The following is a 12500-nucleotide window of genomic DNA, read 5'->3' on the forward strand; positions in this document are numbered from 1 at the left end:
TAGAGCTGGACGGTACGTCTCTGAAGGATCTAACCCCAGGTAGAGGCCCTGGGCTGCGGGAAGAGAGGGTCGAGAACCCAACACCTCCATCACCACCACTAACCCCATCCTCGTCCGTATCCAAACCCAAGGGGTGGCAGAGGCCCCGGGGGTCGGACAAGGCATTCTGGTCAGGGCCCGCCAGGCTGCCCAGCAGGAAGCCGGGGTCCACGCGTTTACAGATGCGTTTTAGCTGCTTCTTCCGGCGAGGCCGGTACTTATAGTTGGGGTAGTCCTGCATGTGCTGCACCCGCAGCCTCTCTGCTTCCTCCACGTAGGGACGCTTCTGAGAGGGGGTCAGCGCTTTCCACGACTTGCCTGGCATAAAGAAACAACAGGACATAGATTCATTTATTTTCTACAATAGTCATTATCAATCAATAATAATCTATCACTTATTTAATGTTGGATGGAAGATAACTTAAAAGACATATTAGTTGACTGAAACATTAGTGAAGAAAACACATAGCTGCTATTAGTTTTAACAGCAACAAAAAGGGCTAATTGTTAAACGTAATTTGTAATCCGTTCAAATGTTTTTGGAACGGTGGAGATCAGAGAGCCACAGCTGTAACCGATGGTTACATGGTGTGTTTTGTTCATGCGTTATTACCGTTATTTCATGGTCGCGTTTAAATGAAAAGCACCGTCACATTGTTGAGAATTATCTTGAAGATAATTTATGAACATCTAAGTGATGTCAGATCTCATTTCCAAAAGATGTCTTTACTGAAGGGCATTTTCTTCTTTTGAAGGAATTGAACAGAAAAATATTTACCTTCCATGGTTTATATATAAATAAAGTATAAACTCTCTCATGTTGATCAGTTAAACTCTCTCGTGTTGATTAATTGTAAATGTGTTTCATGGAAAAGGTAGCCTAATTGGTTTTGTCAATTTGAGTCCACACAAAAAAACTCACCGACGAACTCGTTCCCTTAAAAATTATAAATATTTATTTTAAATCTAAAACATCACATTTTCTCAGAAGGATGGAGACTTCTGGCAGCCTAAAACTGAGAAGAAAAAAATGCATAGTTTAACTCACTTTAATTAAATCTTTTTGAAAATAAATTATTCACCCTATTCCGTGGTCGGAGAGATTTGTACTAACAGAAAATAATAGCATCATAATAGCAAAGGGGATTTTGCGATAGGATACCTTATTCTGAAAAATATATATTTATATAAGTCCGTGTAAAAACGTGTTTTAACGGAATATATAAAAAAAAAAAGGAATACTGCGTTAGGGGAAAACATTTTAATACGGGCTACAATTTTTGTTGGCAAAGAGGAAAATAATATGACTCATTCAATAATTTGAACGAAATAATTAACTACCAGCTATACCAAAAGGTAACCAAATTTTAACGAAAAAGTAACAAATAAGTCAAATTGAAATTATTTATTTTGAGCCTTAAAAGCTCATCTCCGCCAGTTCAATAGGAATGGATAGGGCTATGCTTTCAAAATGTATCAAAATGAGCAAATGTATATTTACATTTTAACTGGCAAATATAGTTTGTCTGTTTTGATGTATTTTATGAGCGAAATATAGTTGTGAGTGACGGAAAACAGACAATAACGAAGCGCAAGGGCACACATTGAGATTTACGCACTAATCCAAGTGACCCACAAGGCCTCTTGATAAACTACCTCAATTTAAGAGAACTTTGTGCAATGAGATTGATTGCCTATAAAATCGAATTAGCGACGTCCACTCATTAATTTACTGCCACTTAAAGTTTTCGTAAGGAGTTTATTTTTAATTTATTTTAGGACATAGTTTCTTGAGCATATTGGATATATAGGCTAAGAAGTTTATATATATATATATATATTTTAATCGATTATAGTTTCTTTATATACTTCAGGCTAAAGTTGAATACATAATTTCTCATCTCAATTACCTTGAACTAGGAATAGCTCTGATTTGACAGAGCCCAACTGTTGGCAGAGCCTGGGTATTGCGTAATAATGATAATAATAATATCCTAAATATTGTATCTATAAATATTAAATATTTCCGTAAACATAAACGTTCATCTCACCTAGCATTTTACTGAGCTCTGCGTTGTGCAGGTCTGGGTTTTGGACAGCCAGGCGCTTCCTCTCATCTTTGGCCCAGACCATGAACGCATTCATGGGCCGCCTGATGCGCGGCTCCGACGCCTTGTCCACGGGAGTTTGTGTGAGCCATGTCCGTCGGGCACGTCTCCATCTCCCGCCGAGCACTCAAAGCTCTCCGGCCAAGACGAGTACGCGCTGATCAGTGCAGCCATCCTCGCTCTCTGCGCTCTCTCCTCTCTCAACAAAACTTCACTTGCTCTCAATTTACTAGACTCGATTACAATGGGATGCGCCTTAAGAAATACGTTCCATAAGATATTTATCACTTTTTTTTAAGAGTAAAGAATTTGTTTGTAGCGACCTGACTCATCAACTGACTAAATTGGTTGAGCTGTAGGCTAGAAGTCTAAACTAGAAGTCTAAACTAGAAGTCTAAGCTAGACTGGATGCCACTTTTGGTTATGAGAAGCACCGTGTGTGTATGTGGTTTCTGATCTCCTCCTATGAGGTTGTGATTCAGTGTTTGCGATTCAGTGTTTGCTTGCGGTCGGGAGGCAAAACAGCTCTTTATATTTGAGCAGCAGGTTCCAACAGCAACCACAGAGGAACTCTCAGCTCCTCCTTGACTGCAACTCGAAACCTGCCTTCGAGAAAAAAAAGAGAAAGGGGGAGAGGGACATTTCAGCACCATTTACTAATAAATCACGTCATACAACAAAAACAGCTTTAATAGGCTAGGCCTAATGACAGTAATAAAATAATATAGTCCTAATTGGTTCTTAGCTGTCATCTTAACTGTCATTTTATAGAATATAATAACTTTTATTCCCCCCAATGGTATTACATTGCTTTAGAATTTTTATACATTATTTTTTTTTCGAATTTATATATATTTTTTCTGGTTTATATTCTCCATATTATCTTAATGTAGATTGTCTTGATAGTGATACTTTTTCTTTAAACCTGTAAAATAAGTAATAAGACACACGGAAAAGTTTCCAACACAAGTGTTTAATTACTTCGCTACCATGGTCTATTTATTGCCTTAACTCCCTTATCTCACCTCATTTGCACACACTGTATATAGACTTTCTTTCCTATTGTAATATTGACTGTATGTTTTGTTTATTCCATGTGTAACTCTGTGTTGTTGTTTGTGTCGCACTGCTTTGCTTTATCTTGGCCAGGTCACAGTTGTAAATGAGAACTTGTTCTTAACTAGCCTACCTGGTTATATAAAGGTGTTCTCAACTAGCCTACCAGGTTAAATAAAGGTGTTCTCAACTAGCCTACCTGGTTATATAAAGGTGTTCTCAACTAGCCTACCAGGTTAAATAAAGGTGTTCTCAACTAGCCTACCAGGTTAAATAAAGGTGTTCTCAACTAGCCTACCTGGTTAAATAAAGGTGTTCTCAACTAGCCTACCAGGTTAAATAAAGGTGTTCTCAACTAGCCTACCTGGTTAAATAAAGGTGTTCTTAACTAGCCTACCTGGTTAAATAAAGGTGTTCTTAACTAGCCTACCTGGTTAAATAAAGGTGTTCTCAACTAGCCTACCTGGTTAAATAAAGGTGTTCTTAACTAGCCTACCTGGTTAAATAAAGGTGTTCTCAACTAGCCTACCTGGTTAAATAAAGGTGTTCTTAACTAGCCTACCTGGTTAAATAAAGGTGTTCTCAACTAGCCTACCAGGTTAAATAAAGGTGTTCTTAACTAGCCTACCTGGTTAAATAAAGGTGTTCTTAACTAGTCTATCAGGTTAAATAAAGGTGTTCTTAACTAGCCTACCTGGTTAAATAAAGGTGTTCTCAACTGGCCTACCTGGTTAAATAAAGGTGTTCTCAACTAGTCTACCTGGTTAAATAAAGGTGTTCTCAATTGGCCTACCTGGTTAAATAAAGGTGTTCTCAATTGGCCTACCTGGTTAAATAAAGGTGTTCTCAACTAGCCTACCTGGTTAAATAAAGGTGTTCTTAACTAGCCTACCTGGTTAAATAAAGGTGTTCTTAACTAGCCTACCTGGTTAAATAAAGGTGTTCTTAACTAAATAAAGCCTAACCTGGTTAAATAAAGGTGTTCTTAACTAGCCTACCTGGTTAAATAAAGGTGTTCTTAACTAGCCTACCTGGTTAAATAAAGGTGTTCTTAACTAGCCTACCTGGTTAAATAAAGGTGTTCTCAACTAGCCTACCTGGTTAAATAAAGGTGTTCTTAACTAGCCTACCTGGTTAAATAAAGGTGTTCTCAACTAGCCTACCTGGTTAAATAAAGGTGTTCTTAACTAGCCTACCTGGTTAAATAAAGGTGTTCTCAACTAGCCTACCAGGTTAAATAAAGGTGTTCTTAACTAGCCTACCTGGTTAAATAAAGGTGTTCTTAACTAGTCTATCAGGTTAAATAAAGGTGTTCTTAACTAGCCTACCTGGTTAAATAAAGGTGTTCTCAACTGGCCTACCTGGTTAAATAAAGGTGTTCTCAACTAGTCTACCTGGTTAAATAAAGGTGTTCTCAATTGGCCTACCTGGTTAAATAAAGGTGTTCTCAACTAGCCTACCTGGTTAAATAAAGGTGTTCTCAACTAGCCTACCAGGTTAAATAAAGGTGTTCTCAACTAGCCTACCTGGTTAAATAAAGGTGTTCTTAACTAGCCTACCTGGTTAAATAAAGGTGTTCTCAACTAGCCTACCAGGTTAAATAAAGGTGTTCTTAACTAGCCTACCTGGTTAAATAAAGGTGTTCTTAACTAGTCTATCAGGTTAAATAAAGGTGTTCTTAACTAGCCTACCTGGTTAAATAAAGGTGTTCTCAATTGGCCTACCTGGTTAAATAAAAGTGTTCTCAACTGGCCTACCTGGTTAAATAAAGGTGTTCTCAACTGGCCTACCTGGTTAAATAAAGGTGTTCTCAACTGGCCTACCTGGTTAAATAAAGGTGTTCTCAACTAGCCTACATGGTTAAATAAAGGTGTTCTCAACTGGCCTACCTGGTTAAATAAAGGTGTTCCCAACTAGTCTACCTGGTTAAATAAAGGTGTTCTCAACTAGCCTACCTGGTTAAATAAAGGTGTTCTCAACTAGCCTACCTGGTTAAATAAAGGTGTTCTCAACTAGCCTACCTGGTTAAATAAAGGTGTTCTCAACTAGCCTACCTGGTTAAATAAAGGTGTTCTCAACTAGGCTACCTGGTTAAATAAAGGTGTTCTCAACTAGCCTACCAGGTTAAATAAAGGTGTTCTCAACTAGCCTACCTGGTTAAATAAAGGTGTTCTTAACTAGCCTACCTGGTTAAATAAAGGTGTTCTCAACTAGCCTACCAGGTTAAATAAAGGTGTTCTTAACTAGCCTACCTGGTTAAATAAAGGTGTTCTCAACTGGCCTACCTGGTTAAATAAAGGTGTTCTCAACTGGCCTACCTGGTTAAATAAAGGTGTTCTCAACTAGTCTACCTGGTTAAATAAAGGTGTTCTCAATTGGCCTACCTGGTTAAATAAAAGTGTTCTCAACTGGCCTACCTGGTTAAATAAAGGTGTTCTCAACTGGCCTACCTGGTTAAATAAAGGTGTTCTCAACTGGCCTACCTGGTTAAATAAAGGTGTTCTCAACTAGCCTACCTGGTTAAATAAAGGTGTTCTCAACTGGCCTACCTGGTTAAATAAAGGTGTTCCCAACTAGTCTACCTGGTTAAATAAAGGTGTTCTCAACTAGCCTACCTGGTTAAATAAAGGTGTTCTCAACTAGCCTACCTGGTTAAATAAAGGTGTTCTCAACTAGCCTACCTGGTTAAATAAAGGTGTTCTCAACTAGCCAACCTGGTTAAATAAAGGTGTTCTCAACTAGCCTACCTGGTTAAATAAAGGTGTTCTCAACTAGCCTACCTGGTTAAATAAAGGTGTTCTCAACTAGCCTACCTGGTTAAATAAAGGTGTTCTCAACCGGCCTACCTGGTTAAATAAAGGTGTTCTCAACTAGCCTACCTGGTTAAATAAAGGTGTTCTCAACCGGCCTACCTGGTTAAATAAAGGTGTTCTCAACTAGCCTACCTGGTTAAATAAAGGTGTTCTCAACTAGCCTACCTGGTTAAATAAAGGTGTTCTCAACTAGCCTACCTGGTTAAATAAAGGTGTTCTCAACTAGCCTACCTGGTTAAATAAAGGTGTTCTCAACCGGCCTACCTGGTTAAATAAAGGTGTTCTCAACTAGCCTACCTGGTTAAATAAAGGTGTTCTCAACCGGCCTACCTGGTTAAATAAAGGTGTTCTCAACTGGCCTACCTGGTTAAATAAAGGTGTTCTCAACTAGCCTACCTGGTTAAATAAAGGTGTTCTCAACTAGCCTACCTGGTTAAATAAAGGTGTTCTCAACTAGTCTACCTGGTTAAATAAAGGTGTTCTCAACTAGCCTACCTGGTTAAATAAAGGTGTTCTCAACTAGCCTACCTGGTTAAATAAAGGTGTTCTCAACTAGCCTACCTGGTTAAATAAAGGTGTTCTCAACCAGCCTACCTGGTTAAATAAAGGTGTTCTCAACCAGCCTACCTGGTTAAATAAAGGTGTTCTCAACCAACCTACCTGGTTAAATAAAGGTGTTCTCAACCAGCCTACCTGGTTAAATAAAAGTGTTCTCAACTAGCCTACCTGGTTAAATAAAGGTGTTCTCAACTAGCCTACCTGGTTAAATAAAGGTGAAATAAAGAATAATGCAGAAGACACATTTCAGTTGTACAATTTACTAGGTACCCCCCCCCCCTTTTCCTTAGATGCTTGACGCATGCATGATGATGGGGAAAGACCTATATTAGGCTGTAGGAAAGACCCTTTCCGTTCGTTTTGACTTTCATGACTTCAAATGACGTAGTAAAAGGTGATCTGTCAATTTATCCAGCCTGGTTTCTAAGGATATACCTCTGGTTTCTCAGGATATACCTCTGGTTTCTAAGGATATACCTCTGGTTTCTAAGGATACACCTCTGGTTTCTATGGATATACCTCTGGTTTCTAATGATATACCTCTGGTTTCTAAGGATATGCCTCTGGTTTCTAAGGTTATACCTCTGGTTTCTAAGGATATACCTCTGGTTTCTAAGGATATACCTCTGGTTTCTAAGGATATACCTCTGGTTTCTAAGGATATACCTCTGGTTTCTCAGGATATACCTCTGGTTTCTAAGGATATACCTCTGGTTTCTAAGGATACACCTCTGGTTTCTATGGATATACCTCTGGTTTCTAAGGATATACCTCTGGTTTCTAAGGATATGCCTCTGGTTTCTAAGGATATACCTCTGGTTTCTAAGGATATACCTCTGGTTTCTAAGGATATACCTCACCTGAGGACGTGTATGTAGACTAATCATACCTGCTCTTCTTCATGGCCTAAGAGACAGTTTATGCTTCATCGGAAAATGTGGTCGGAGGCGCCTTATGGATCGTGTGATGTACAGGTCATCTACAAGTCTCTGCTAGGTAAAGCCCCGCCTTATCTCAGCTCACTGGTCGCCATAGCAGCACCCACTCGTAGCACACGCTCCAGCAGGTATATCTCACTGGTCATCCCCAAAGCCAATTCCTTCTTTGGTCGTCTTTCCTTCCAGTTCTCTGCTGCCAATGACTGGAACGAACTGCAAAAATCGCTGAAGCTGGAGACTCATATCTCCCTCACTAGCTTTAAGCACTAGCTGTCAGAGCAGCTCACAGATCACTGCACATAGCCCATCTGTAAACAGCCCATCTACCTACCTACCTCATCCCTTACTGTATTTATTTATCTTGCTCCTTTGCACCACAGTATCTCTACTTGTACATTCATCTTCTGCACATCTACCATTCCAGTGTTTTAATTGCTATATTGTAATGACTTCGCCACCATGGCCTATTTATTGCCTTAACTCCCTTATCTTATCTCATTTACACTCACTGTATATAGACTTTGTTTTCTTTTGTTCTACTGTATTATTGACTGTATGTTTTGTTTATTCCATGTGTAACTCTGTGTAACTCTGTGTTGTTGTTTGTGTCGAACTGCTTTGCTTTATCTTGGCCAGGTTGCAGTTGTAAATGAGAATTTGTTCTCAACTAGCCCACCTGGTTAAATAAATAACAAATAAATGTAAAAAATTAATTGAGGAGCCTCCGGGGGCAGCAGAGGCCAAATTGAGCTCTGTACCTTCATCACCTCTCAAATTTTGCAACAATGCAGATGATTCTGTATAGCTCCACATTGACATGATTGGTTGACAGTACGTGAGGACAGACAGTCCTGTAATAAACACAAACTCACTTCCTTGACAACTTCCTTGGCAACAGTTCTGTGCTGCTTCAGTGAAGCTCAAGAAGTATGAATGCCCTGACCGTAAATGTTGTATCACAGTAAATGTTGAATCAATGTAAATGCTGCATCACAGTAAATGCTGTATCACAGTAAATGCTGCATCACAGTAAATGCTGCATCACAGTAAATGCTGCATCAAGTAAATGCTGCATCACAGTAAATGCTGCATCAATGTAAATGCTGCATCAATGTAAATGCTGCATCACAGTAAATGCTGCATCACCGTAAATGCTGCATCACAGTAAATGCTGCATCACAGTAAATGCTGCATCACAGTAAATGCTGCATCACAGTAAATGCTGCATCACCGTAAATGCTGCATCACAGTAAATGCTGCATCACCGTAAATGCTGCATCAATGTAAATGCTGCATCAATGTGAATGCCCCACGGCCAACGCAGACATCGGATTGACCATTCAGCGCCTTTTAAAGGAAAGCAGCATCACTTCCGCCAACCTGCCGATGAATATTATAATACAAAGGACATATTATAATGATAATTAATTATTCAAGTGATAATTATCAGCCTAGTAAAATTATGGTTCTCTCTGTAGTGCCAATAGGTCTCAATACGATTTCCCTATTCCTGTCTCAATGTCCTAAAGCCCTGGTTTAGAAACTCATATACATTACACATTTATCACGTTGAAAGAATCCATATCGAAAAAGTGTATCACTCAAGCGAAGAAGTCTACAATCTCAGACCTACACACCCAGTAGCCCCTAGAGGTAATGGAGATCGATGCGGTAAAGAGGTCAATGTGATGCAGACCGTTGGGGGGGGGGGGGGGGGGGGTGCCTCTCCGATCTCTTTCCAGGAGTTCAAATACATTTTCTTGTCTACAAGGGTAGACTTCGTATATAAAGATGTAATTTTTTTGTTTTTTTTGTGAACTTGTTCTGATAGCCTTTCATCAAACGTTCTCCTTGTTTGTTGTCAAGGATGTTTAAAGGAAGGGAGTTTGTGGTTATAAAGGATGTACCGCCCCCGGCCCCCCCTCACCTCACCTACTGTCAACCAATCATGTCAATGCGGTGATATGTGGAGGACTCAGCATTGCAAAAACAAAATGGGAGGCACAAGGCATCATCGTATGGAGCTCGGTTTGACCTCGGTTTGACCTCTGCAAGCCTCTGGAGGCTCTGCAATCGCATTACATTTACATTTAAGTCATTTAGCAGACGCTCTTATCCAGAGCGACTTACAAATTGGTGCATTCACCTTATGACATCCAGTGGAACAGTCACTTTACAATAGTGCATCTAAATCTTAAAGGGGGGTGAGAGGGATTACTTATCCTATCCTAGGTATTCCTTAAAGAGGTGGGGTTTCAGGTGTCTCCGGAAGGTGGTGATTGACTCCGCTGTCCTGGCGTCGTGAGGGAGTTTGTTCCACCATTGGGGGGCCAGAGCAGCGAACAGTTTTGACTGGGCTGGGCGGGAGCTGTACTTCCTCAGTGGTAGGGAGTCGAGCAGGCCAGAGGTGGATGAACGCAGTGCCCTTGTTTGGGTGTAGGGCCTGATCAGAGCCTGGAGGTACTGAGGTGCCGTTCCCCTCACAGCTCCGTAGGCAAGCACCATGGTCTTGTAGCGGATGCGAGCTTCAACTGGAAGCCAGTGGAGAGAACGGAGGAGCGGGGTGACGTGAGAGAATCACACCTTCCGTATGGAGAATCCAGAGCGCATTTTCAGATGAAGAAACATTTTTGTCTACAAGGGAGAGAGAACCTGAGGGAGAAACAGAACATACAATGTAATTGTACAGGACAAAATGTAAGTACACTACATGACCAAAAGTATGTGGACACGTGCTTGTCAAACATCTCATTACAAAATCACGGGCATTAATATGGAGTTGGCTCCCCTTTTCTGGGAAGGCTTTCCACTAGATGTAGGAGCATTGCTGCTATAACAGCCTCCAGTCTTCTGGGAATGCTTTCCACTAGATGTTGGAACATTGCTGCTATAACAGCCTCCACTCTTCTGGGAAGGCTTTCCACTAGATGTTGGAACATTGCTGCTATAACAGCCTTCAGTCTTCTGGGAAGGCTTTCCACTAGATGTTGGAACATTGCTGCTATAACAGCCTCTATACTCTTCTGGGAAGGCTTTCCACTAGATGTTGGAACATTGCTGCTATAACAGCCTCCACTCTTCTGGGAAGGCTTTCCACTAGATGTTGGAACATTGCTGCTATAACAGCCTCCACTCTTCTGGGAAGGCTTTTCACTAGATGTTGGAACATTGCTGCTATAACAGCCTTCAGTCTTCTGGGAAGGCTTTCCACTAGATGTTGGAACATTGCTGCTATAACAGCCTCTATACTCTTCTGGGAAGGCTTTCCACTAGATGTTGGAACATTGCTGCTATAACAGCCTCCACTCTTCTGGGAAGGCTTTCCACTAGATGTTGGAACATTGCTGCTATAACAGCCTCCACCCTCCTGGGAAGGCTTTCCACTAGATGTTGGAACATTGCTGCTATAACAGCCTCCACTCTTCTGGGAAGGCTTTTCACTAGATGTTGGAACATTGCTGCTATAACAGCCTCTACTCTTCTGGGAAGGCTTTCCACTAGATGTTGGAACATTGCTGCTATAACAGCCTTCAGTCTTCTGGGAAGGCTTTCCACTAGATGTTGGAATATTGCTGCTATAACAGCCTCTATACTCTTCTGGGAAGGCTTTCCACTAGATGTTGGAACATTGCTGCTATAACAGCCTCCACTCTTCTGGGAAGGCTTTCCCCTAGATGTTGGAACATTGCTGCTATAACAGCCTCCACTCTTCTGGGAAGGCTTTCCACTAGATGTTGGAACATTGCTGCTATAACAGCCTCTACTCTTCTGGGAAGGCTTTCCACTAGATGTTGGAACATTGCTGCGGGGACTTGCTTCGGTTCAGCCACAACAGCATTAGTGAGGTCGGGCACTGATGTTGTGGGTGATTAGTCCTGGCTCACAGTTGGAATTCCAATTCATCCCAAAGGTGTTCGATGGGGTTGAGGTCAGGGCTCTGAGCAGGCCAGTTAAGTTCTTCCGCACAGATCTCCACAAACCATTTCTGTATGGACCTCGCTTTGTGCACATGGGAATTGTCATGCTGAAAAAGGGAAGAGGTGGATGAACCTCATCGTTCATCCACCTCTGGCCTGCTCGCCTCCCTACCACTGAGGAAGTACAGCTCCCGCTCAGCCCAGTCAAAACTGTTCGCTGCCCTGGCCCCCCAATGGTGGAACAAACTCCCTCACGACGCCAGGACAGCGGAGTCAATCACCACCTTCCGGAGACACCTGAAACCCCACCTCTTTAAGGAATACCTAGGATAGGATAAGTAATCCCTCTCACCCCCCTTAAGTTTTAGATGCACTATTGTTAAGTGACTGTCCCACTGGATGTCATAAGGTGAATGCACCAATTTGTACGTCGCTCTGGATAAGAGCGTCTGCTAAATGACTTAAATGTAAAATGTAATGTAATGGAAGAGTCTTCCCCAAACTGTTGACACAAAGTTGGAAGCACAGAATCGTCTAGAATGTCATTGTATGCTGTAGCGTTAAGATTTCCCTTCACTGGAACTAAAGGGCCTGAACCATGAAAAACAGCCCCAGACCATTATTCCTCCTCCACCAAACTTTACAGTTAACACTATGCATTAGGGCAGGTAACGTTCTCCTGGCATCTGCCAAACCCAGATTCATCCATCGGACTGCCAGATGGTGAAGCATGATTCATCACTCCAGAGAACACGTTTCCACTGCTCCAGAGTCCAATAGCGGTGAGCTTCACACCACTCCAGCTGACGCTTGGCATTTTGGTGATCTTAGACTTGTGTGCGGCTGCTCAGCCATGGAAACCCATTTCATGAAGCTCCTGAAGAACATTTATTTTGCTGACGTTGCTTCCAGAGGCAGTTTGGAACTCGGTAGTGAGTGTTGCAACGGAGGACAGACGATTTTTACACCATACACGCTTCAGCACTCGGCGGCCCCGTTCTGTGAGCTTGTGTGGCCTACCACTTCACGGCTGAGCCGTTGTTGCTCCTAAAAGCTTCCACTTCACAATAA

The 12500-nt window shown here is 41.5% G+C and overlaps 1 protein-coding gene across 1 annotated transcript in view; it reads right to left on the bottom strand.

Moving 5' to 3' along the window:
- The window catches only part of LOC123995743 (transcription factor Sox-7-like), a 4491-nt gene extending 1254 nt beyond the window's left edge, over positions 1-3237 (bottom strand). Inside the window, 3 exon segments of the mRNA XM_046299415.1 lie at positions 1-357; positions 2091-2225; positions 2228-3237. The exon segment at positions 1-357 is cut by the window's left edge and continues 1254 nt beyond it. Of these exon segments, the coding sequence (XP_046155371.1) occupies positions 1-357; positions 2091-2225; positions 2228-2321 (586 nt within the window). The 5' untranslated portion in view covers positions 2322-3237.
- Positions 3238-12500: the final 9263 nt, after the last annotated feature.

Source organism: Oncorhynchus gorbuscha, linkage group LG14 (assembly GCF_021184085.1).
Source record: "Oncorhynchus gorbuscha isolate QuinsamMale2020 ecotype Even-year linkage group LG14, OgorEven_v1.0, whole genome shotgun sequence".
NCBI lineage: Eukaryota > Metazoa > Chordata > Actinopteri > Salmoniformes > Salmonidae > Oncorhynchus > Oncorhynchus gorbuscha.